This window comes from Myxocyprinus asiaticus, chromosome 2 (genome assembly GCF_019703515.2).
Source record: "Myxocyprinus asiaticus isolate MX2 ecotype Aquarium Trade chromosome 2, UBuf_Myxa_2, whole genome shotgun sequence".
Classification (NCBI taxonomy): domain Eukaryota; kingdom Metazoa; phylum Chordata; class Actinopteri; order Cypriniformes; family Catostomidae; genus Myxocyprinus; species Myxocyprinus asiaticus.
Window position 1 is genome coordinate 49,032,686 of NC_059345.1, and position 22,118 is coordinate 49,054,803.

General features: G+C 38.6%; 1 protein-coding gene across 1 annotated transcript in view; it reads right to left on the minus strand.

Annotated features, from left to right (window-relative positions):
- The window catches only part of LOC127409830 (neural-cadherin-like), a 413,418-nt gene that overhangs the window by 166,014 nt on the left and 225,286 nt on the right, over positions 1–22,118 (minus strand). Inside the window, exons 11-16 of the mRNA XM_051644684.1 lie at positions 20,958–21,130; positions 19,272–19,439; positions 16,207–16,456; positions 7,795–7,922; positions 4,418–4,604; positions 646–789 (exon numbers count right to left, since the gene is read on the minus strand). Of these exons, the coding sequence (XP_051500644.1) occupies positions 646–789; positions 4,418–4,604; positions 7,795–7,922; positions 16,207–16,456; positions 19,272–19,439; positions 20,958–21,130 (1,050 nt within the window). The remainder of the gene's footprint in view (positions 1–645; positions 790–4,417; positions 4,605–7,794; positions 7,923–16,206; positions 16,457–19,271; positions 19,440–20,957; positions 21,131–22,118) is intronic.

Here is a 22,118-nt window from a genome sequence, read left to right on the forward strand (position 1 = left end):
TTTTGGGATTTCCCTGCTTGTATGTGGTTAATGAATATGGAATGACACATTAGGAGCCTTATCGCCGTTTCATCTTCACCATCTCATATTGCCTTGGGTACCTTCACCAAATTGCATTGGGGAATATTTGGCTTATATGTTTTCTGCTAATGCACAGCATCAAAAACTACTTCCTTATGAAAGAGCAGATGCGCTATGGTGGCTAGCCAGCTTCCGTGGCTCTGCTCCAGTGGCTGTGAGGGTTAAGACAGAGCTGCAGTGAAGGCTGTGAGAGGTTCGATGTGCACTGATGTGGTCCAATTGTAGAAACAGTGAAAATATTTAAAGTATTTCAACTTATTCCATTCAGTTTTCAATTCAGTCTTTTTATTCAATTGAATTAATTTGTTTTTTGATATTTTCTGAACGGCATTTGAAAATGTCTTGTGATGAGTCATTATGCATTTTTGAGATTTAGTTACACTTTACACACAATACATACACCCTAGCAGGTGTTCACACCTGAGCAAACATAATATTTCCAGAATCTATGAACAGAAATCCACCCTCATTTTCACCCAGACTCAACACTCCATATTTCTCAACTCCGTCTCACAAATGAGCACATTGTTGCATCATCCGTTGCCTCCTCTCATATTGGCCTACCTTCATCTTCATCATTAGCGCTGACAGTCAGAATGGTGGATCCCACGTCAGCATCCTCATCCACATCAACTTCATACACAGACTGCGCAAACACCGGCTTGTTATCATTCACATCACTGATGAAAATGCGCACATACGCTGTATCTGACGAGAGTGAAAAACACACAAGATTAGTCATCCATGTTCTTACTCTGTCAACCTATCCTCGCTCTGCTATCGCTCCCCTATCTTCCTTCACTATCCTTGTCTTTCTGACAGTGAAGCATGTGATTTCTGTGCCACTAGAGTCGCTTTTCACATTCTGAAGTAAACTGTAGTAGCGTAAACTTCTACACTGGTGAATGGGAGACCAAAGCAAATATATAGAGAGAGAGAGAGAGAGAGAGAGAGAGAGAGAGAGAGAGAGAGAGAGAGAGATGAATTACAGCATTCAGGATAAAGAAACAAACAAAAATGTACTGTCACTCCCACAGCAGCTGTATTTGGAACCCCATTACTGTAATGCCAGGTGTATAACAAAATGAAGATAAATAAAGAGTAATGTTATACATTTACAATAAATATAAAAAAGTTTGCTAGACTTATGCTTTTAATAAGGCAGAAATATGTCATTACAGTCTGTTAAAAGTGTCCATTGCACAAATAATGACTGTGTTCAACAAGGTTACCCAAACACGCAATTGGTCAACAAACAGATAGTCCCGCCCCAAACTTATGCCATTGGTTGAGCCAATGTTTGGATGATTAAACAAAGCTTTTGAATGTTTCGAATGTGTCGTAGAGGTACAGTTTTCAGTAAAATCAACCTACCAATTGCTTACTAAAAGTTGTCTTCAGATTTTAAGGCAGAAAAGAAGAGTTTTCAATGTAAAAATAAATAAATAAATAAATAATTATATATAGGTATACACCACATTTAAAGGAATATACAGGGTTCTATACAAGTTAAGCTAAATCGACAGCATTTATGGTATATTATTGATTACCACCAAAAAAAAAAAAAAAAAAAAAAAAAAATACTACACTCATCCCTCGTTATTCTTATAAAAAAATAAATGTAAAAAAAATCTGGGTTACAGTGGGGCACTTACAATGGAAGTGAACAGGGCCAATCCATAAACGTTAAAATACTCACTATTTCAAAAGTATAGCCACACGACGTCAACAGTATGTGTGTTAACATGATTTTAGTTTGATAAAATCACTTAATAACATTTTCTGTGTAAAGTTATAGCCATTTTTACAACTTTGTTGCCATGATGATGTAATGTCAACAAACCCTAAAACCCTAAAATGATGATGACTATTTAAGAGATCAGCAGTAACAGAAATACTCAAACCAGCCCATCTGGCACCAACAATCATCCATGCGATTATCTAATCAGCCAATCGTGTGGCAGCAGTGTAATGCATTAAATCATGCAGATATGGGTCAGGAGCTTCAGTTAATGTTCAGACATCAGAATGGGGAAAAAAAGTATTGTTTTGTTTCTAAAAATAATCAATCGTTTGGGTCTCAGTGATCTCAGTGATTTAGACCATGGCAAGATTGTTGTAGTTAAAGGGATTGTGAGGGGTCTGATATAAGTCCTGATCCTGCTTCCTGCCTCTTCTTGACATGATATAATGAAAAAAAAAAAAAAAAGAGTTGGCAAGTGTGAGAGTTGGCATGTTGTTCAGAGCATCACAAAGATAATATGGTCATGTTTTCCCTAAAAACACACAGGCAAATCTTTGTCATGTGATTTTCCACTCACATGTTTTCTTTTTCTTTTTTTTTCTTTTTTTCTCAACATTCTGTTGATTTTGACAGGATCTGCTCAATACTTTGTTCAATTATTATTCACGTTTCTGTGTAAATGCGTGCGTGTGTGTGTGTGTGTGTGTGTGTGTGTGTGAGAACGCGTGGTTCTCTGCTCATCAACACCCTGTCTTCTGTGTGCTCAAGCATATTTGACACTGTCGATCTGATAATATGCATTTGTGCGAGTATGTATCTCACTAGCTGTCTTAGTATGCTCATGTCTTCTCCCCCATTTGGAGTGCAAGGTAAACTGACTGTGAGGCAGACAAACAGCAGAGGAGGATAGAGATTTTGGAGTCGACACATTTCTCTTCATTTCTGCATAATCCACACAACTCCAGTTGACAAATAAAGTTCTTCTGAACCCAAACGATTAATTATTTTTAGAAACAAAACAATACTTATATACTTTTTAACTACAAATGTTCGCTTCTGTACATCTCTGTGACGTGCACTCATGAGAGGGATGACGTAAGCTTGTTGGTAAGGTCACAGGTCACATGGAGGAGGAGGCAGGAAGCACGTCATTGTTTACAAGAGAAGGAGCGCTGTACAACAGTTTAATTGTCTTTGCTGTAGATTTGTATTTGTATAAGTGTATTGTTCAAAATGGTCGTTTAGTGTGTGTATCCTGGATGCTTCAACCTTCAGAAACACCAAAGAAAATGCACACCGGGAAAATTATTAACTTTTCATCGATTGCATATACATGATCATGAGCGACTGAAGCTCTGGCTTATCGTGCTGAACCTGGATATCAGTACACACCTACATTCTCTCAAATATTGGAGGGTGTGCAGTGAAAATTTTACCCCTGGGGATTTCAGACCATCGAAAGAATCAAAGGGTCGATATCTGAATTCATCGGCTGTGCCTGTGCTGTTTTTCCAGCGAACTCAGGTATGTGTGAAAACTTTGTCATATAGCCAAAATATTTCTATGTAGTAGCTATAGTAACAAACAAAACATGATACTTACTCCACTGATAGTGTGCCACTGGGTCCTTCTGGCCTCGGACAGCACTTCCAGTTTATTCATGGCAAACTAAAAAACACCTCTAAAATGCTGGGGCTCAGTAATGGTGGAAAACCATTATGTTTGGTAATGCAGCTAGGACTAGGAATGTTCTCACCGGCTGCCACGCTAATTGTTTCCAATGGTGGGATTGCTATGGTCCAATCATGGCAGCATGGGCTCTCTGCCTCTGTTGGCATTTGCTACATGTGCACCACCATGTCTCCATAGATCTCTGCCTCCCCGAGACTTGTGATTGCACCGCTGCTGCAACCTCCTCCATCTCCCTCAGTTCCTCATCGGTGTATCTGGGCTCAAACAGGTAGGGTTGGGTGAAAAACTCCATCTCCTCTTCTCTTCTAAAATCAAAATCCTCCAACATCGTGTTTGAAATAGTTTTGGACTGTTTTGGTTTGTGAACTGCGCTTGGTCTCTGGTCTGTGCAACTTTCTCTTGTAAACATTGACGCGCTTCCTGCCTCCTCCTCCACGTGACGCGTGACCTTACCAACGAGCTTACATCATCCTTCTCATGAGCGCGTCACAGAGATGTACGTAAGTGAACATTAGTTGTTAAAAAGTATATAAGTATTGTTTTGTTTCTAAAAATAATCAATCGTTTGGGTTCAGAAGAACTTTATTTGTCAACTGGAGTCATGTGGATTATTTTGATGCACCCTAAATATGCATTTGGACCGTCAAAAAAAATGGAGGACATTCACTTGCATTGTTTATAGGAGGAGGCCTGAAATGAAATCCTAAAAATCTTAAATTCTGTTTTGATGAAGAAAGAAACTCCTGAGGGTGAGTAAATTATCAGCAAATTTTCATTTTCGTGTGAACTATTCCTTTAACAAGCACTTTCTGTAACTAAAATATAAATAGAATAAATTAGAGTATTTTCTCATGTACTCTGTTTAACATACTGCATTTAACTCTCATCAGGTGGCTGTACCTGAGTTGGGCTGCCCATGCTTCCCCGGCCTGGCTGACTCCCAGCCATCCACTGACTTCACCTCAAGAAGGTATGATCCCTTGGTCTCACGGTCAAACACAGTCTCTGTGTAGATGGTGCCCAGCTCAGGATTAATGCGGAAGTACTGATAGTCTCCACTGCGATCATTCAGTAGAGAGTAGGATATCTGAGACAGAAGGGAGACATGACAAAAAAATAAATAAAAAATCTGCTAAAAAAAAAATTAACAAAAGGTATATGAAGATGTGAAATAGTGTGTGAAACTTGCCAGTAAAAAGGATTGTGTGAACAGAAAAAGGAACATAATGAACTGGTCTGTGTACATGTTAAAAACTGTTCATAAAGACAGAGATTTTAGCTTTGGAGTTCTCCAGGTCACTGTACTCTTTGGCGTTCCTGCCACTGGCCATTGTTTTTTTATAATATAATCACCAAAAAGGTATACTGATGGAAAAAAATAAGATTTATTTCTATTAAAAAAAAAAAAAAAAAAAAAAAACATTAAGTTTTAATGTGGCACACCACAGCCCCAAGGAATAAATTATTTTATATAATCCCACCATGGTGATGTTGTGAGCCACAATGCTCTTCATCAGACCAAAATAGTCAAAACAACCCTTAAATACCCCAGAACAATTCCTCAATTTGATGTTGCATGACCAGATGAAAATTAAGGGAAAAACATCCCAATTAAACATAATCAACAATACACACACATAGAAGTACTACCAAACAGTATGCCTCCTGATATTAATAATAGTAATAATAATAATAATAATACAAAATTATACAAATAATAATAATGCTCCTGAATTTTAATATGTAATTTTAATTTGTATTGGCTGCCGATATTTATTGGCCAATTATTGACCAAATTAAAACCATCGACATATACACTGGCGGCCAAAGGTTTGGAATAATGTACAGATTTTGCTCTTATGGAAAGAAATTGGTACTTTTATTCACCAAAGTGGCATTCAGCTGATCACAATATATATTCAGGACATTAATAATGTGAAAATTTACTTAAACTACTTCAAAGTTATCATTAAAAAATTCTCCATGTGCAGCAATGACAGCTTTGCAGATCCATGGCATTCTAGCTGTCAGTTTGTCCAGACACTCGGGTGACATTTCACCCCATGCTTCCTGTAGCACTTGCCATAGATGTGGCTGTCTTGCTGGGCACTTCTCACGCACCGTACAGTCTAGTTGATCCCACACAAGCTCAATGGGGATAAGATCCATACCACTCTTTTCCAATTATCTGTTGTCCAATGTCTGTGTTTCTTTGCCCACTCTAACAATTTCTTTTTGTTTTTCTGTTCCAAAAGTGGCTTTGCAATTCTTCCCATAAGGCCTGCACCCCTGAGTCTTCTCTTTACTGTTGTACATGAAACTGGTGTTGAGTGGATAGAATTCAATGAAGCTGTCAGCTGTGGACATGCAAGCTGTCTATTTCTCAAACTAGAGACTCTGATGTACTTATCCTCTTGTTTAGTTGTATCTGGGCCTTCCACATCTCTTTCTGTCCTTGTTAGAGACAGTTGTCCTTTGTCTTTGAAGACTGTAGTGTACACCTTTGTATGAAATCTTCAGTTTTTTGACAATTCCAAGCATTGTATAGCCTCCATTCCTCAAAACAATGATTGACTGAAGAGTTTCTAAAGAAAGCTGTTTCTTTTTTTGCCATTTTTGAACTAATATTGACCTTAAGACATGACAGTCAGACTGTGGAAACTCAAAAACAAACACAAAGACAATGTTGAGCTTCATTTAACGAACCAAATAGCTTTCAACTGTGTTTGATATATTGGTAAGTGATTTTCTAGTACCAAAATTAGCAATTTAGCATGAATATTCAAGGATAAGGTGTTGGAGTGATGGCTGCTGGAAATGAGGCCTGTCTAGATTTCATCAAAAATTACTTTTTTCAAATAGTGATGGTGCTGTTTTTTACATCAGTAATGTTCTGACTATACTTTGTGATCAGTTGAATGCCACTTTGGTGAATTAAAATACCAATTTCCATCCGAAACAGCAAAATCTGTACATTATTCCAAACTTTTGTCTGCCAGTGTGTGTGTGTATATATATATATATATATATATATGCTGTATATGCATGTATACTGTATATCATGAACAAGATGAATGATTATTAATGCATGAATCAAACTCACTCACAATGCAGACAATTACTGACATTACTTTCCATGCATAATTCTTACTAAACGTGGCTCTAGTGTATGTTTTTTTTTTGGGGGGGGGGGGGTTAGATGTAGATGTGTTTACAAGTACCCCACCTCACCAAACCCCCTATAATTAAACTATTCAGGACCAGTAGCCTTCCCTCATCATTTATTTACCCAGATCTCTGACCAAATGCTGGGACCTCCTGTTGTGTTATGTGTTCTGACACTAATGCCCGAAACACACATGGGCACATTCACAGCAGGTTAAGGCAAATTCAAGACCATTCAAGTTCAGAATAATGAATATAATCTAGATAACCAAAATAGATTGAATAAATGAAGAGGTGCCAACTGCTGTTTCAACAAGCCCCAAACAACAGTTATCAGACAAGCGGCTCTGAATGGCCGCACTAAACCAGCATGGTGTTGGTTTTAAATGATGCCCTGCCGGCTGCATTAGAGCAGAGAACACAAATAAGAGAGCTGAATTAAATGTAAATGGCATATTAAAATAATTGAAGGGGTCAGGTTAAAAACACACAGCAATACCCATCTGGCACAAAGAGGCTTGGGTGGTGGGGGCTTGTTGGAAGAGAAAAGAATAATATTAGCATTCACACCCCCAAATGATACTCATTATTAAATGTGGGATTGCATGGTATCTGTGTTTGGAGGACTGTTGAAAAGCCTCACTATGAGAACAAGCAATTAACCATCCAAAAATAGTGTGCTTGCAAAGAGACAGGCACAGCCTTGTGTGCCAGGTTCCACATACCATTCTTCAAGTAATCCTATTTTTTAAATTTATTTATTTATTTATTTATTGTGTGCAGAACCACATTTTGTTAACACAATAATGAAATATAAGACATTTATAGACCTATTTGCCTGCCCACTCAAAAACAATAAAATAAACTGTTGGCAGTGTTTAAACAGAATAAATAAGTACATTTTAGAGGACATAGCGAGTTCTGAGATTTAACGATTATTCTGTTCATCCTGGCTAAAAGTGTGGGTGTATGACGGATGCTCTTTGAATTTTATAGATCTTTCAATAGTCTGAGTATAATGCCTGCAAAGAAACAAATTGTCTACAGACTCACCCACAGATGGTGGTTGAATGAGTGAATAGCTAATTCAGTTGAAATATGCCATCACATACCTTCCCATTCAGCCCCAGGTCAAGATCATTGGCTGACACCTGGAGAACTAGAGTGCCAATCATCGCTCCTTCGGTCACTGATGCCTCATATATAGAGGAGGTGAAGAACGGAACATTGTCATTGACATCTGTGATAGGAGACATTTTTACACAGTCAAATTTTGGAAATAGCTTAATAACAATGAAATAGCTGCATATTTGTGGAACATCCATTATCAAACTTGAAAGACAGTTGGTAAAATATGTTCAGCAGTTTTCTTTGGTTGAGAATGATTATAAAGAAGAGACTTTCAGTCTGCTTTATTAGTCTGTTGCACATTGATATAAATTCAGAGAATCTATGTAGCCTTGGTTCCATAAACCATTTTAAGTCACAGTTTTAACAAGGCATTATTCTTGAGAATCAATATTTGTGTATTTCCAGCCTTAATAATAATAATAAAAAAGGGCTTCTCATATACAGAGATACAACCACCGGACTATGAAGACATAGAAACAGCCTTGGTAGTTTGAGGGAAATTAAAACTCTGACTTATCTTAACTCTGACATTATGTCTTATCTAAGCCTTATTACACTACAGTGGACACTATGTGGTCAGGAGGAAATTAATACCAAGATTACTCTTCTAAAATGTGCTGTTCTCAGTACTGGAAGGGACATGAGGACATTGGAATTTAGGGTAAGATCTTTAATGGGTTCAATGATTCCAGACACTAATCACCATCTGATGCACTTGGAGGTTTTAATTTTCTATCAGCCAAATCCGTAAACCATGAATTAAACAGCAAGGCCAAATCCATTACGACCTCCTCCCTCCAGCCGTGCCTTGTTTCTCTCTGCCTCTATCTCTCTACTCACTGCAACACAGGAGGTACTCTTAACTGGAAAAGAAGAGATGGTGTAATTAAGTCAGAGGGAAGAGAACAGATAAATTATTTGTCTGTGGCTTATGCGGAGCACTATGAATGGTAAAATGCTTTCCAGGAATATATTACAGTTCTCTTTTTTAGGAACTCGAGCTGCGTAATCACATTGGGGACACGCCCTGAGTGTCACGTGGTCTGAAGCCCTTGTACAATCATGGCAATTTATTGGCTGGTGGCACTTAAGCGATGCTCCTATAGGGAGCTATGTCACGGGCTCCATAAAAGCACTCGCTTTGGCGCCATCGAGTCAGATTTTCTGTTCTTCAGTGCACGATTTTGTCTAAGCCCGTGTTTGTTCCAGTGACTCACGTCGAAGCAAGGATTATTAATCCCTCCTTTTGAGTGGCAAACACGTAAGGACATCATTTATACAGTGTAAATTTCAGAGCGATTCTAATGTGTTTTTTTCCCCAAACATTACAAGGGTCCGATGGGGACAGCTGTGCTTTTCGAGGCTCGTAATTTCTCACCACGAGGTGTTATCTCCAATTGTTCCAGTTCCACGACCACCAGATTTGGAGCTCTGTGTGCGGGAGCTGTTTGGGATTTCGGCTTTGTGTCTGAGAAGTTTGGAGTGCAAACAGACATCGGGTTCTTCCTCGTGTTTGTCGCCCTCCCACTGAGAGCGAAAGCATGAGTCTCATCAACTATGTTCTGAGGCCTAGCTCAGCGGCTATTTTCTGACGAACAAAGCATGCAAAAGCATTACCATGCGTGTCTTGAGCTGTCGCCATAAAAAACGCTGTATGAGAGAATTCATTGTTGGAAGGTAGGGAACAAATTGGCCCCTTTGTCCTTTGTTTTTGTGTCGTTCTGGGAGAATGCACATGAATAAGGCAATGGAGGAGTGGCCATGGCCTTTCTCTCTCACCCCTTCCCATTCGAAGTGAACTGTTCATGGCAGAGGGGATCATGTATGGACTGGTAAGCCTGGCCGAAGAACGAGGGGGCTGGAATAAGAGAATATTCCCCAACGGAGTGATGGCGAACCAACGCATGGAGTGCTTCATCGGTGCCATTATTTTTTTAGGATTCTATCCGGAGATGCGAGGTATTTTAACTTGTTTCTTTTATCTTTCGCCCATTCGTGGACGACTTGGGTGTTCTGGTGAGACAAGAGACATGCACTGCTACCTCTGTTTGTTTTTTTGGTGTCGCACTTTTTAGTCAGCTGTTGGATCTATACACAATGGTTTTGAAGTCTAACCAAGCGCATCAAGTTAAGGAATGACTTTGAGCTAATATGGGCTCAGTTTTTAATTTCCCTCATGATTTTCTCCTCGCTGATCACGCGGAGGATGAGTTGGTCAAGGCAATGCTTTTGTTTGTGAGGGTGTTTTATGCTATCCGGGTACTACATGTTGTTCCCCCATTATATGCTGGGATCGATTTGGTGTCTAACCCATTTTTCAGTACACCAGTTTAGCTCAGTTTCCCCCATAATATAGGCTGGTGAATGAGCATTGAATATTTTCAGCTTGAGTTTGGCCTCTGCCTCAATGACCAAGGGTCTTGGGGCACGCGTAATATAACTCAATGTATGATAAAATTTGGTCTGCACACGAGCCTGACAGGCTTGCTGTGTAACGAAGGATGAGCCCCCATTCAGTGAACAAAATTGGACTGTATAAACATATCCGTTTCTCTCCTGTTTGCCCTTCGGTCAGTATTGGAATGGGTTCGCCAGTGTATGCCCCTCAAACATCTGACAACCAGAATATGGTTCCGTTTTCCACCACAGCTTACTGGGGAGTGAACATAAAAAAAGAAATAAAACAAATTTAAATGCTTCGCGAATTCAGCTTCTGTCTCCATGACTAGGGTTCTCGAGATATGCATAAAATAATTCCATGTTCATCGGGCACAAGTGTACACAAAAACACACAGTGAATATAAGCACCACACGTTGTCCCCCCACAAAGAATGCTGGGGCCGTTGTGGCGAACCAGTTTTCACAAATAACATTCCCTCCAATGTTCATAACTTTTCCTCATTCAAATACCAGGAAAAAGGTTTATTCTGTCAGCATCCCTGCTGTAGACACATTTCAGGGTGCTCATCATTTATGCCTAAATACAATAAAAGGCAAAAACATTATAAAATTCCCTTCAACCAGCCACAGTATTGGAGGAATGAAGGCTTCCCTCCGCTGTGCCACTAGTTCTGGGGCAGTCACCAAAAGTAAGCCAAGTGCGCTATCTAGTGGTTACAGGTCGTGCTGAAGGCAAGAGCCATGCATTAATCCCTCTGTCTGCCCATCTGTTGGCTTGGCAGCAGCTGTAGGGCAGTTCAAACTAGGAACTTTGAACGATAAAGCATGGTTATGTAATTCAGCCTGGCTCCGCCAGTGTTCAATGGGGTTGTTCCGACAGACGTTTCTGTTTGGGAAGCCCCGTATTTAATTCAGGAAATTCACTCTCTCTTAGAAAAAGGGGCAATAGAGGAGATTCCCCCTTCTCAGAGAGAATGCGGCTTTTACAGATGTTATTTTCTGGTCCCAAAAAAAGATGGCGGCTTGCGTCCCTTTCTGGATTTTGAGATGTTTGAATTTCACTCTAATGAAATGTCAATTCAGAATGCTGTTGCAGAAACAAATAATGTCACAAGTGCAGCCAGGGAACTGGTTTGTGACAATAGATTTGAAGGACATTTATTTCCATATTCAGATTACGCCTAGGCACAGGCACTTTCTCAGATTCGCTTTCGGGGGCAAGCGTATCAATTATGCGTCCTTCCGTTCAGATTTACACTGGCACCATGCACTTTCACAAAATCATGAATGCAGCTTTGACACCCTTGAGGCTTCAAGTCATCCGTGTTTTGAATTCTCGATGATTGGTTGGTGTTTGCCCACTTGGAGACTTTGGCAGCCAAACATCGAGATGTCATTCACAGCCATTTGATCTAGGGCTGTGTGTAACCTAGACAAGAGTGTCCTGTTGCCAGGGCAGCAGACTCTGTTTCTATGCGTGGATCTGGATTTGCGAGTGATGCAGGCATGTCTGTCTCCAGTCCACGTTTTGTCATTTCGCCAGTGTCCAGCGATGTTCAGAGTGGGACGTGTTCTCCCTGCGAGAAGATTTCACAGGTTTTTGGGTCTCATGATTGCGACTTCCGCTGCCATTTCCCTAGGCATGTTGCATACGAGACCTTTTCAGTGCTGAATGAACTCCAGAAAGGGACTTCAACAACTGCGTTGCATTCCATCTCTTCAAAGTGATGCGTGGGTTCTACTGAACTCTGTTACTATGGAAACAGACCCACCTTTTGATGTCGAGTGTTACGTTGGGTCAGGTGTGTCGCTACAAAATTATAAAGACTCCACGGGTTGGGGCGCTGTATACGAGGGTCTTCCAGCCTATGGTGTTTGGACAGGCCAGCGGCAATATTGGCACATAAACTGTCTGGAGATGTTCACGGTGCTGCTGGCATTAAAGATTTTCCTCCCAGATATTCATGGCAGCCATGTCCTCATCCAGTCAGACAACAGGACTGTGGTGTCCTACATCAATGCCATGCTAAGACTGGCACATCACATTCTTCTGTGGGCACGGAACAATGTGCTGTCTCTATGAGCCGTGTATGTCCTGGGCCGGCTGAATTTGGGGGTGGATCTCCTGTCCAGACAGAGCTTGATGCCCGGAGAGTGAACATTACATACTCAGATTATAGAACATATCTGGAGAAGGTTCGGCAGAGAGGAAGTGGACCTGTTCGCTTTGAGCGAGATGTCACACTGTCCCCTCTGGTTTTCCTTCTCACCCCCAGTACCACTGGGCATCAATGCCGACATCGCATCTTTACGCATTTCCACCAATCAGTCTGCTGCACGCAATTCTGCAGAGAGTTTGGGGGATCAAGTTCGGCTTCATTTAGTGGTGCCATTTTGGCCATCTCAAGCATGGTTTCCAGTCAGAAAAGACATGTTTTCTCAGGCTCAGGGAGCATTTGGCACCCCCGGCCAGACTTGTGGAAGTTATGGGTATGGTCCCTCAATGGGGTGCACTTTTGAATGATAGGTTATCCCCCACTGTGGTTGATACCATTCTGAATGCTAGAGCTCCATCAACTAGGAAGCTTTATGTGTTAAAGTGGTGTATTTTTGCTTCTTGGTGTACAGCGCAAGGTGCAAATCCAGTTCACTGCCCTGTCGGTACAGTGCTGGATTTCTTTGAAAGAGTGGGGCTGGGGTTGCCCCGGCAGCACTTAAAGTCTATGTTAGCCGCTGTAGCAACTGAGCATGTGCTTATCAATGGAGTCTCTGTCGGTAGACATTTTCTTATCTCTCGTTTTATGCACATGGTACGCAGGCTTAGTCCTTTTTGTCCCGTCCAAGTTCCCTTATGGGATTTATCTGTTGTTTTAGAGGCACTTTCGGGTGCTCCGTTTGAGCCCTTGACAAGTTTCTCACTCTTAAAATGGCCCTGATAGTAGCCTTGGCATTGTTTAAAAGGTTTGGTGATTTACATGCCCTGTCGATCAATCCCTTATATATGGATTTTGCACCAGGGTGTTCAAGAGTGGTGTTAAGATCTCGTTTAGGCTATTTGCCCAAGGTAGTTTCTACATTTCACTCACAGACTATAATTTCAGGCTTTCTATCCTGCCCCATTTGAGTTGGACGAGCATGAAAGATTGCATATGCTTTGCACAGTTTGGGAGCTGCATGTTGACCATGCTAGCCAGTGGCATAAGTCAGAGCAGTTGACTGTGTGCTTTGGTGGCCGCAACAGGGGTGTTTCGGTGTCCAAGCAAAGACTGTCTCATTGGCTTACTGATGCTATTTCAAGTGCTTACGAAGTGCGTGGTTTACCTTCGCCTTTGGGTATTCGAGCCCATTCTACGGGGAGCATGGCATCCTCATGGGCTTTGGTTAGAGGTGCGTCTTTGTAGCACATTTGTATGGCGGCAGGGTGGTCCTCTCCGCATACATTTGTCAGATTTTATAATCTGGATGAGGGTTTGACTCCTGCTTCCCAGGTTCTCTCTGTTGGAACAGGAGTAAACTCATAATTTTCTCTGTTTTATTCGCTTGTGCACCGCAATATGCTTGCCACATGGGCATAGACAGTTGGCAGCTACTGTCGCATGGCGTGAATGTATTCCCAATGCGATTAGGCTGCTCGAGTTCCTACTAAAGGGAACATCTCAGTTACGTGAAACGTAACCCTGGTTCCCTGAGTGGGAACGAGATGCTGCGTAAGCTGGCCATACTCTATAGCAGCTGCGTAGGCTCGTACCTTCCTAAAGAAAATCTGACTTGATGGCGCCAAAGCAAGCGCTTTTATGGAGCCCGTGATGTAGCTCCCTTGGGGCCACCACACAATAAATTGCCATGATACAAGGGCTTCAGACCAGGTGACACTCAGGGCGTCCCCAATGTGATTATGCAGCATCTTGTTCCCACTCAGGGAACCAGGGTTACGTTTCACGTAACCAAGACTTTTGGATGCCAGTTTCCTCCTACAACTCCAAATAAATTAACATATATCTTGGAAGTAACTGTAGCTACTAGATCAGTGTTATGGAGCAGCCATAACTGGGGGACAGAAAGGGATTCATGCATGAAGAGAGCCAGATTAACACTGCGGGGCAAACTCTGTAAATTACAGAGGGAGGTGAAGAGACTTCCTGCAGTGTAAGAGATGAGCACTGAGGAATATTTAAGTAGAAGGGAACAGACAGGGTGGGATGAAATAAAGAGTATTAGAAAGTTGTGGCTACCAGGCTTTAGGATACATTCTGCAATGATCAGGAGTTGAAAATGTGCAAATGAGGCAGGTGATTAAGGTGTAGATGTAAAGACATTTCTGTGTAAATTGCATTGGCAAGAATAAAGGAAGTGTCTGATAAAAATCTAAATGTAATAACTGGCTTATGCACACATACTATTTTATATTTTCTGCTTTAGTGTGTAAATAGGAATGTTTGGAAATCTAAAATTTATATTTCCTATTGCAAATAGCATAGAAACAGAACAAGGATTCCTGCAACAGATAGTATGCCCCCACAGAGCCCTGATCTTACATGAAGAGAAAGAAGCAACTGAGACATAGAACTGTGGCAAGTTCTCCAAGATGCTTGGAACAGCCTGTCCGCCAACAACCTTGAAAAACTCTGGGCAAACGTACCTAGGAGAACTGGTGCTGTTTTAAAGGCATATAGTGGTCACACCAAATATATGACACACACACACACACACATACACATATATATATATATATATACACACTGGTGGCCAAAAGATTGGAATAATGTAAAGATTTTGCTCTTTTGGAAAGAAATTGGTACTTTTATTCACCAAAGTTGCATTCAACTGATCACAATGTATAGTCAGGACATTAATAACGTGAAAAATTACTATTACAATAGATTTTTTTTTTAAAAAAGTACTTGAACTACTTCAAAGTGTTTTCATCAAAAAATCCTCCACGTGCAGCAATGATAGCTTTGCCATTTTTACATAAGCCAGTTCCCGCCTCCTCCTTCATGGGTTTCAGCACCACTGTAACAGGTAAAGCATCGGCAAGGAGGAGGCTGGAACCGGCTGAACAGTCAACGTAAAGTTTAATGGTAAAACTCAACATAAAAAAAACATACACAAACACACACACATGCAGCGTGGCCACGTGTGTCTCTCTCTCAAACTGGCATCTCTGGCCCCCCATTATCTCGCTCTCCTGCTGATCATCTGATTCAGCACCGGCCATGCATCCTCACGGCCCGACCATGCCCTCCTCCTCGTCACAGGCCCACAATATCTCAGTGGCTAAAATATATGTGCTCATGCATTTCAATGGAAAAGACAACATATATTTTTAAGGGTAAAGAAGCTAAATTTGAAAGTGTTTGGAGCCCATTTTTTCATTTTTTGAACATGATGACATTAACAATGTACCAGAGGTGGATTAAGCTGCTGAACCAATGTGTATTTGAATTTGCAATATTTTGGTCCCTTCTGTATTGGAAATGTTTATGGGAGATATCACATTTGCTGTAACTTGTACTCGTGATTTATTTATCTTTTTTGTTAATAATAATAATAATAATAATAATAATAATAATAATAATAATAAAAATAATATTTTTTATTATTATTGTTATTATTATTATTATTATTATTATTATTAAATGATTTATTTATCTATCTATTTATTTATTTGTTTTTTATGTATTACTATAATTATAATTATATATTAATTTATTTGTATTTATTTAATAATAATAATAATAATAATAATAATAATTATTATTATTAATATTATTATTATTATTATTATTACCGGAAAATATGCACTAATGAAAAATAAAACAATTTACACAATGAAAATGAAAAAAAATAATAATAAAAAAATACAATACATATAAAAGTAAAGTGGTTCAAACAGCACTACACTGTGATATACTCTCAGTAACAAATCTAACATTTGTCTCTTGACAACCTTTAAACCTGTTTCTGTTGTGACTGAAAAAGACACTTTTTACCTGTGATGTTTATGTGAACAGTGGTGAAGGCTGCTAGAGGTACAGGAGCCACATTCTGAGCTCGAACCCTAAGCATGAAGTTGCGAGTGGTCTCATAGTCCAGGGGTTCTGCAACAAGTATAGAGGCGGAGCCATCATCACGGTTTGGGGTTAGGTAGAAACGAACAGGCATGTTGCTCTCTGGAACCAATCCATCCTCCAAGTTATAAGTCACCCTCGGATCACCCAGTGGGGATGTGGCCTTGATAGTCTGACAGGAGGAAATATTAGTTTTAATATTCAGTAAACAATTGCCATGTTCAATGCAGAGCATAGATACAGCAGGTTGATCAACAATGTCAGCCATTGTCATCAAGAACTCTTCAAAATCTTCAAATTTGTACTGCAGGAAGTGTTATCTATACCCCTTCTCCTTTCTCTGTTTGTGTTGCCTTTGTTCCTGCTTACAGTAAACTTGCCCTGTTTATTTATGTTGCTCTTCATAAAAATGTTCATCTGCATTAATAATGGCCTTAATAGCAATACAAGTATTCCAGGACATTCAGCAAATGAATGCTTTCAGTGCATTTGTTACAAAATGAAAGAGGAAGAAAGTAAATGTCCATAAATATTCCATACTCGCTGATTGACTGGCTTCCTAAATAGTGAAAGAAATGAAGCAGCACATTTAAATTTTGAAGCAGGGGATCAGATAATTCATGGCAGAGGGAAGGGGATAGATTAGCTCTGAATGAAGAGGAGAATGGAGCGCAGAAAATAAAATAGCATTTTACCATTACTTTAAATGAACTGTGTTTGTGTGTGTGTGTGTGTGTGTGTGTGTGTGTGTGTGTGTGTGTGTGTGTGTGTGTGTGTGTGTGTGTGTGTGACAGGCATGACCCGCTGCGTGAAGACTCTGTGTGGTCAAGCAGAAAGCAGAGACTGTCAGTTGTACCGGCAGTACATGACAATAAAGTCGACAGTGTTTGGGAAGTCATGATCCATACAGAATATCTGGAACTTTATTGTGGAATTAAAACTTAGCCACATCCATCATAACAATCCTTTAATGCACATATGGGAGACATGTCTCAAAGGTGTGCCTCAAAGGCCAAAGTAATACACCACTAATCAGAAGGTTTATGTTTGTTTTGCCTCTTGAATCTGTACTTTTTTAAAAAAAAATTATTTAACAGTATATTAGGCATAGGTGAAATCAACATCTTTCAAACGCATTTAAAAAAACAAAAGCAAAACTTTGATTTTGAGAATAAAATAATAACTTTACAGAACTAAAGTCATAATATTTTGAGAATAATCTTATAATAGGCCTTTAACGAGTTAAGGTCAACGTTTTGAATATAAAGTCATAATATTACAAGATTAAAATATTAATATTTTAAGAATAAAAAAGTTGTGAAAAACTTAGAGTTACCACTTAATATTTTAAAATATTTTACTGTTGAAAACACCAAATCTAACTCAAATAAGTTAGGGGAAAGTTTAATAAACTTTCAATAATGTGTGATTTAAAGTTAGTTCAATATCTGTCCTATGTACATACAACTCTTGCGCATTATACTATTGTACATTGTACGATTTTAGGTTGGCTTAATAACAAATATACACTATATACAGTATATGTATTATTTTTAGGTTAAATGTTGATTGTAAGAGTGTAAGAAAATAAGACTATAAAGTCATAAATCTCTTTTTCTTACCAATAAGACACAATACAACAAATTCTATTGTTGTTGCAGTGCATTCACAAGGTGATTTCTTTTTTGTTTTTTTTTATTGAGTATCGTCAATTAAATTCACCAAATATAATTCACCAAAGGCAATACTAATCATCCTAATGGTGACTTTGTGCAAATTACACAACTATTTACAACAGAACTTCAACAAAAGGCACAACATAGAGCTAAAGCATCTTTTATTTCTAAAAGCAATTATTAGCGTTCCCATATGTCACCATGCCTTGGTCGAAAACACATAAAGTTAAATTATTCAGTCACAAGGGTTTATGGATATTTTCTCAGCCACAAAGCTTAGTAGCAGATACAACAATATGAATTGAATAGCTTAACAACAGTAAAATACCATGTTTCCACTTTACAGTTCACAAAGTTTTCACATACAATCCATTAAATAACAATCCTTTGCCGTTATTTTGCAGAAATACACATTGTCCAAGTAAGGTCCAAATAGCAACTGTGCATAAAACATCCTTAAGTAAAAATATTAATTTTCAGTATTTACATATTTCATTTAAATTTAAAATATTAAAGGTGCTGTAAGTGATTTTTATTATATGCATAAAACACCTCTATTACCTGTTAGATATCACTTAAAAATAGGTGCCATGAAATATCACACCTGTCTCTGTAACAGTTCTAGGCACAGTAAACAGTGGGGAAAAATGTTTTCTTTTGTTTAGCCAATCAGACGTCTTTCTGTGTGTAAATCATATTGTGCATTCACAGGGCAGGCATTTAAGCTTGTTTAAGTGCTAGTACAGTGTTCTGCTCCCACAAAATGCTCAAGGGGACCCTTCCCCCTCCATCTGCCCCAAAACACCGGTCTCTAGTGTGTCTGTGTGTGTCTTTTGAGTGTGGGATTTTGAAAAAAGGGGGCGTGGCTGATTTAATGGATGCTAAAATCGCTTACAGCACTTTTAAGCTGCACGTTACATTGAAAATGTACTAAATTACCTAAACGTTTACTAAACTGTGAAATATCAACTTTTTCAAACATCTTTTTTTTCTTTTTCCTTTAAAGTTGTTTATATGAATGTTTTAATTGTACTCTACTAATTTAAGTAAAATCAAAAATACAGGGACAATAATACAATTTAGCCATCACTAAACTCCACTTTAAACTGCTCAAACACACATTACTCCTGTAGACCCTCGTTGGGAAAAAGCAAACGCGTGTGAGAGAAATGGCACCCAGGAACAGTTGCTAAGATAGGATAGGTCAGAAACGCTTTAAGGGCAGGGCTTAGCGAAGGGTCAACTGACATATTTGTAAAGCTCTAGTACATCATACACTCTCAAGTCTTTAGAGTTATGTTAATTACATACCACAACTGGTGTGTCTCTGACAGTGTTTTCAGGAATGATGACCTCATATCTGTCCTTCTCCCACTGTGGTGGCTGGTTCTTCACATTGGTGATGGTGACTGCCAGCTCAACTGAACTGCTCCGATTCCCTCCATCTGTAGCTATGATCTGCCTGGTGATGTAGGTCCTCTGGATCAAACAAACACTATTAAAGGTCCTGCAAGGTCAAGGGAGCGGCCCACACTTTTAAGTCAGTCAGAAATGCTCTCTACTTTTCTCTGCCAATTATTTTGCATGTTCAGGTTTGTTGACATCGGGTTTTCCCAAATGTTTTTAAAGGGTTGAATTGCTGAAATTGTTTTTAGCACTTTAAAGGTGCACTCAGTAATTATATATATATATATTCTTTTTTTTTTTTTTTTTTTTTTCTGGATTTGTAGTATTGTACTTCCACTGACACCTATGGTGCGTGGATGCAGCATCAATCAAATGCAATAGTTTTCCATAACATGTCACTGTGGAAATTCAATATTCACAGTCAGCCATGATTAATTAACCCATGAGTGAAATTATCCAATAGCAGGGTGGTTACTGAGTTTAAGTGAGTAGTATTTGGCTGGTCATAAGATCCTAGCATGGACCTCTCCATGTAGAATAAAACAGCTTTTATAAGGTTACTGATATGACTGGAGTCTTTATCTCTTATGAGTGGTCATGATTTTAAAATTACTATAGTAGTATAGGAGTAAAACCTTTGTTAATGAGGACAAATGTAATGAATGGACCTTTAATGAGATGTCAAATACTATTTAGATTAAAATCTAAAGTGTGAAAATATATTTAAGATACCAAGGCTGACCTTTAAATTAACTACATGTGTATATCTACAGGAATAATATGGTGTATTTATGAGAAAAATCAGAAAAGATCTGATCATGCTGTAATCATACTGTTCCATTCTCAATCAATGTCAGCTGTCAGCTCACAGCAGAAGCCAGTGCAAATCAACAAAATCCCTGATGCTGTGTGTACGCAGCAGCCTGTATTGTATAACATACAGTTTGCATGTGGAAATATGTGAAATGACAGCTAAACTATTTTCCCCTGCCCTCTGTAATCACACAGAGAACGTACACACACACCCAATACACTCAGACACACAAAACCTCACCATATACACTAGCTGACACGAGACCATGGTAGCCATAGGAACAGTTTTTACAAAGGTTGCTTGTCAAAGGTGGCCCAACATCAATGGATTTCAAACCTAAACACCTACTAGTACACAGATATACATGTTCATACAACCCATCAATTATTGCTATAAATTCTTAAACAAGTATTTTGTACTTTTGTGCTATAATTGTATGTAAGGTTATTTATTTATTATTTAAATATTATTATATATTTATTACCCAATCAATTATCCAAGCTGAGTGCTGTGGAAAAGCACTTGTGGAATTGTTACATCTTTCACACTGCAGTATTTTAAATACATCAAACACAAGAACTATACAATATTAATCTCAAAGCAAGCACAATTTTAGATTTCATTTAACACACCTTAAACTCCTGTCCTCTATGTCTGTTTAATGATGAATCATTGTGCTGAACAGAATTCCCCAGAAAGCTCTTAAACTTGTTAAAATCTACTTTTCTGACTTTCTGTGTAGGGCACCCAAGGCAGCTGTTTGGAGCACAACTGACCTGCGAGATGGGCTGGTTTACGTAGATCCAGCCTGTGAGCGGATTCACCCGCAGGTACTCTGGTTGTTCCTCTGACATGGAGTAAGTGATGGCTGCATTGGTGCTGTAATCATCATCATGTGCAGCCACTCGCAGGAAACTGGTACCAATCATGGTGTCCTCTCGCAAGAAGTCTGTTTAAGGAAAGACTCAAATTATTTAAATTCACTTGCACTGGATGCACTGTTCTGTTGGTTCATAATCAGAAGATGGTCTTTGTTTGATTTTTTTTTTTTTTAAAGATAATTCTCTCCACTGATCATATCTTTGAAATTGCATATGCAAGAGACTATGACAAATCTGAACCAGCAAATGCAGAAATTAATTTTGAAATTTTAGGTTACATTTATATAATTGTATAAGGTAACGTATATATCTATGATCTTGTAACTGGTCACCAGTTTCTCACCATTTCTAATCACTTTTTGCCTTCACTGCAGTGAGACGAATGTTTGAAAATGTTGCAAAAATTCCATGTAGTCTATGATGGGGGTTTTCATACTTTTTAATGGCAAGGACCCCAAAATACAGTATGATGATCCCCTTGCAATGGACAACCTTCAAAATATATATTCAGCTATATATTTTCATGCAATAAAGGCCCATTTATACTGTTTCAGAAAATTAGTAAGCAAGGCATCTAGATTTATTGCCATTGTACTAAAGCAAAAAAAAAAAAAAAAAAAAAAAAAAAGTATTTGTTTCTAAACACTATTAGAGATAGATGTTGAAATCTGACAAAAAAACATTTTCAATTCAATACAAATGTATTTGTATAGCACATTTCATAATAAATATTGTTCTAAAAAAAGATGTACAAAGAATATTGGCATAAAACCCACAGTATTTAATTAATCTCATGATTTCCAACCAGTCTTTAGAAAGCATAATGAAACAGTAAAAATGTCAGATTCTCTAAATATAAATAAAAAATAAAAAAAACCTAAACATATACATATATATATATATATATATATATATATATATATATATATATATATATATATCACACACACACTACAGGTCAAAAGTTTTGAAACACATATTCTTTATTATCAATTTTTGATAAAACTCCAAAATAAATCAAAACTGTGTTATCTTTTAGCATCTCCAAAGTAGTCA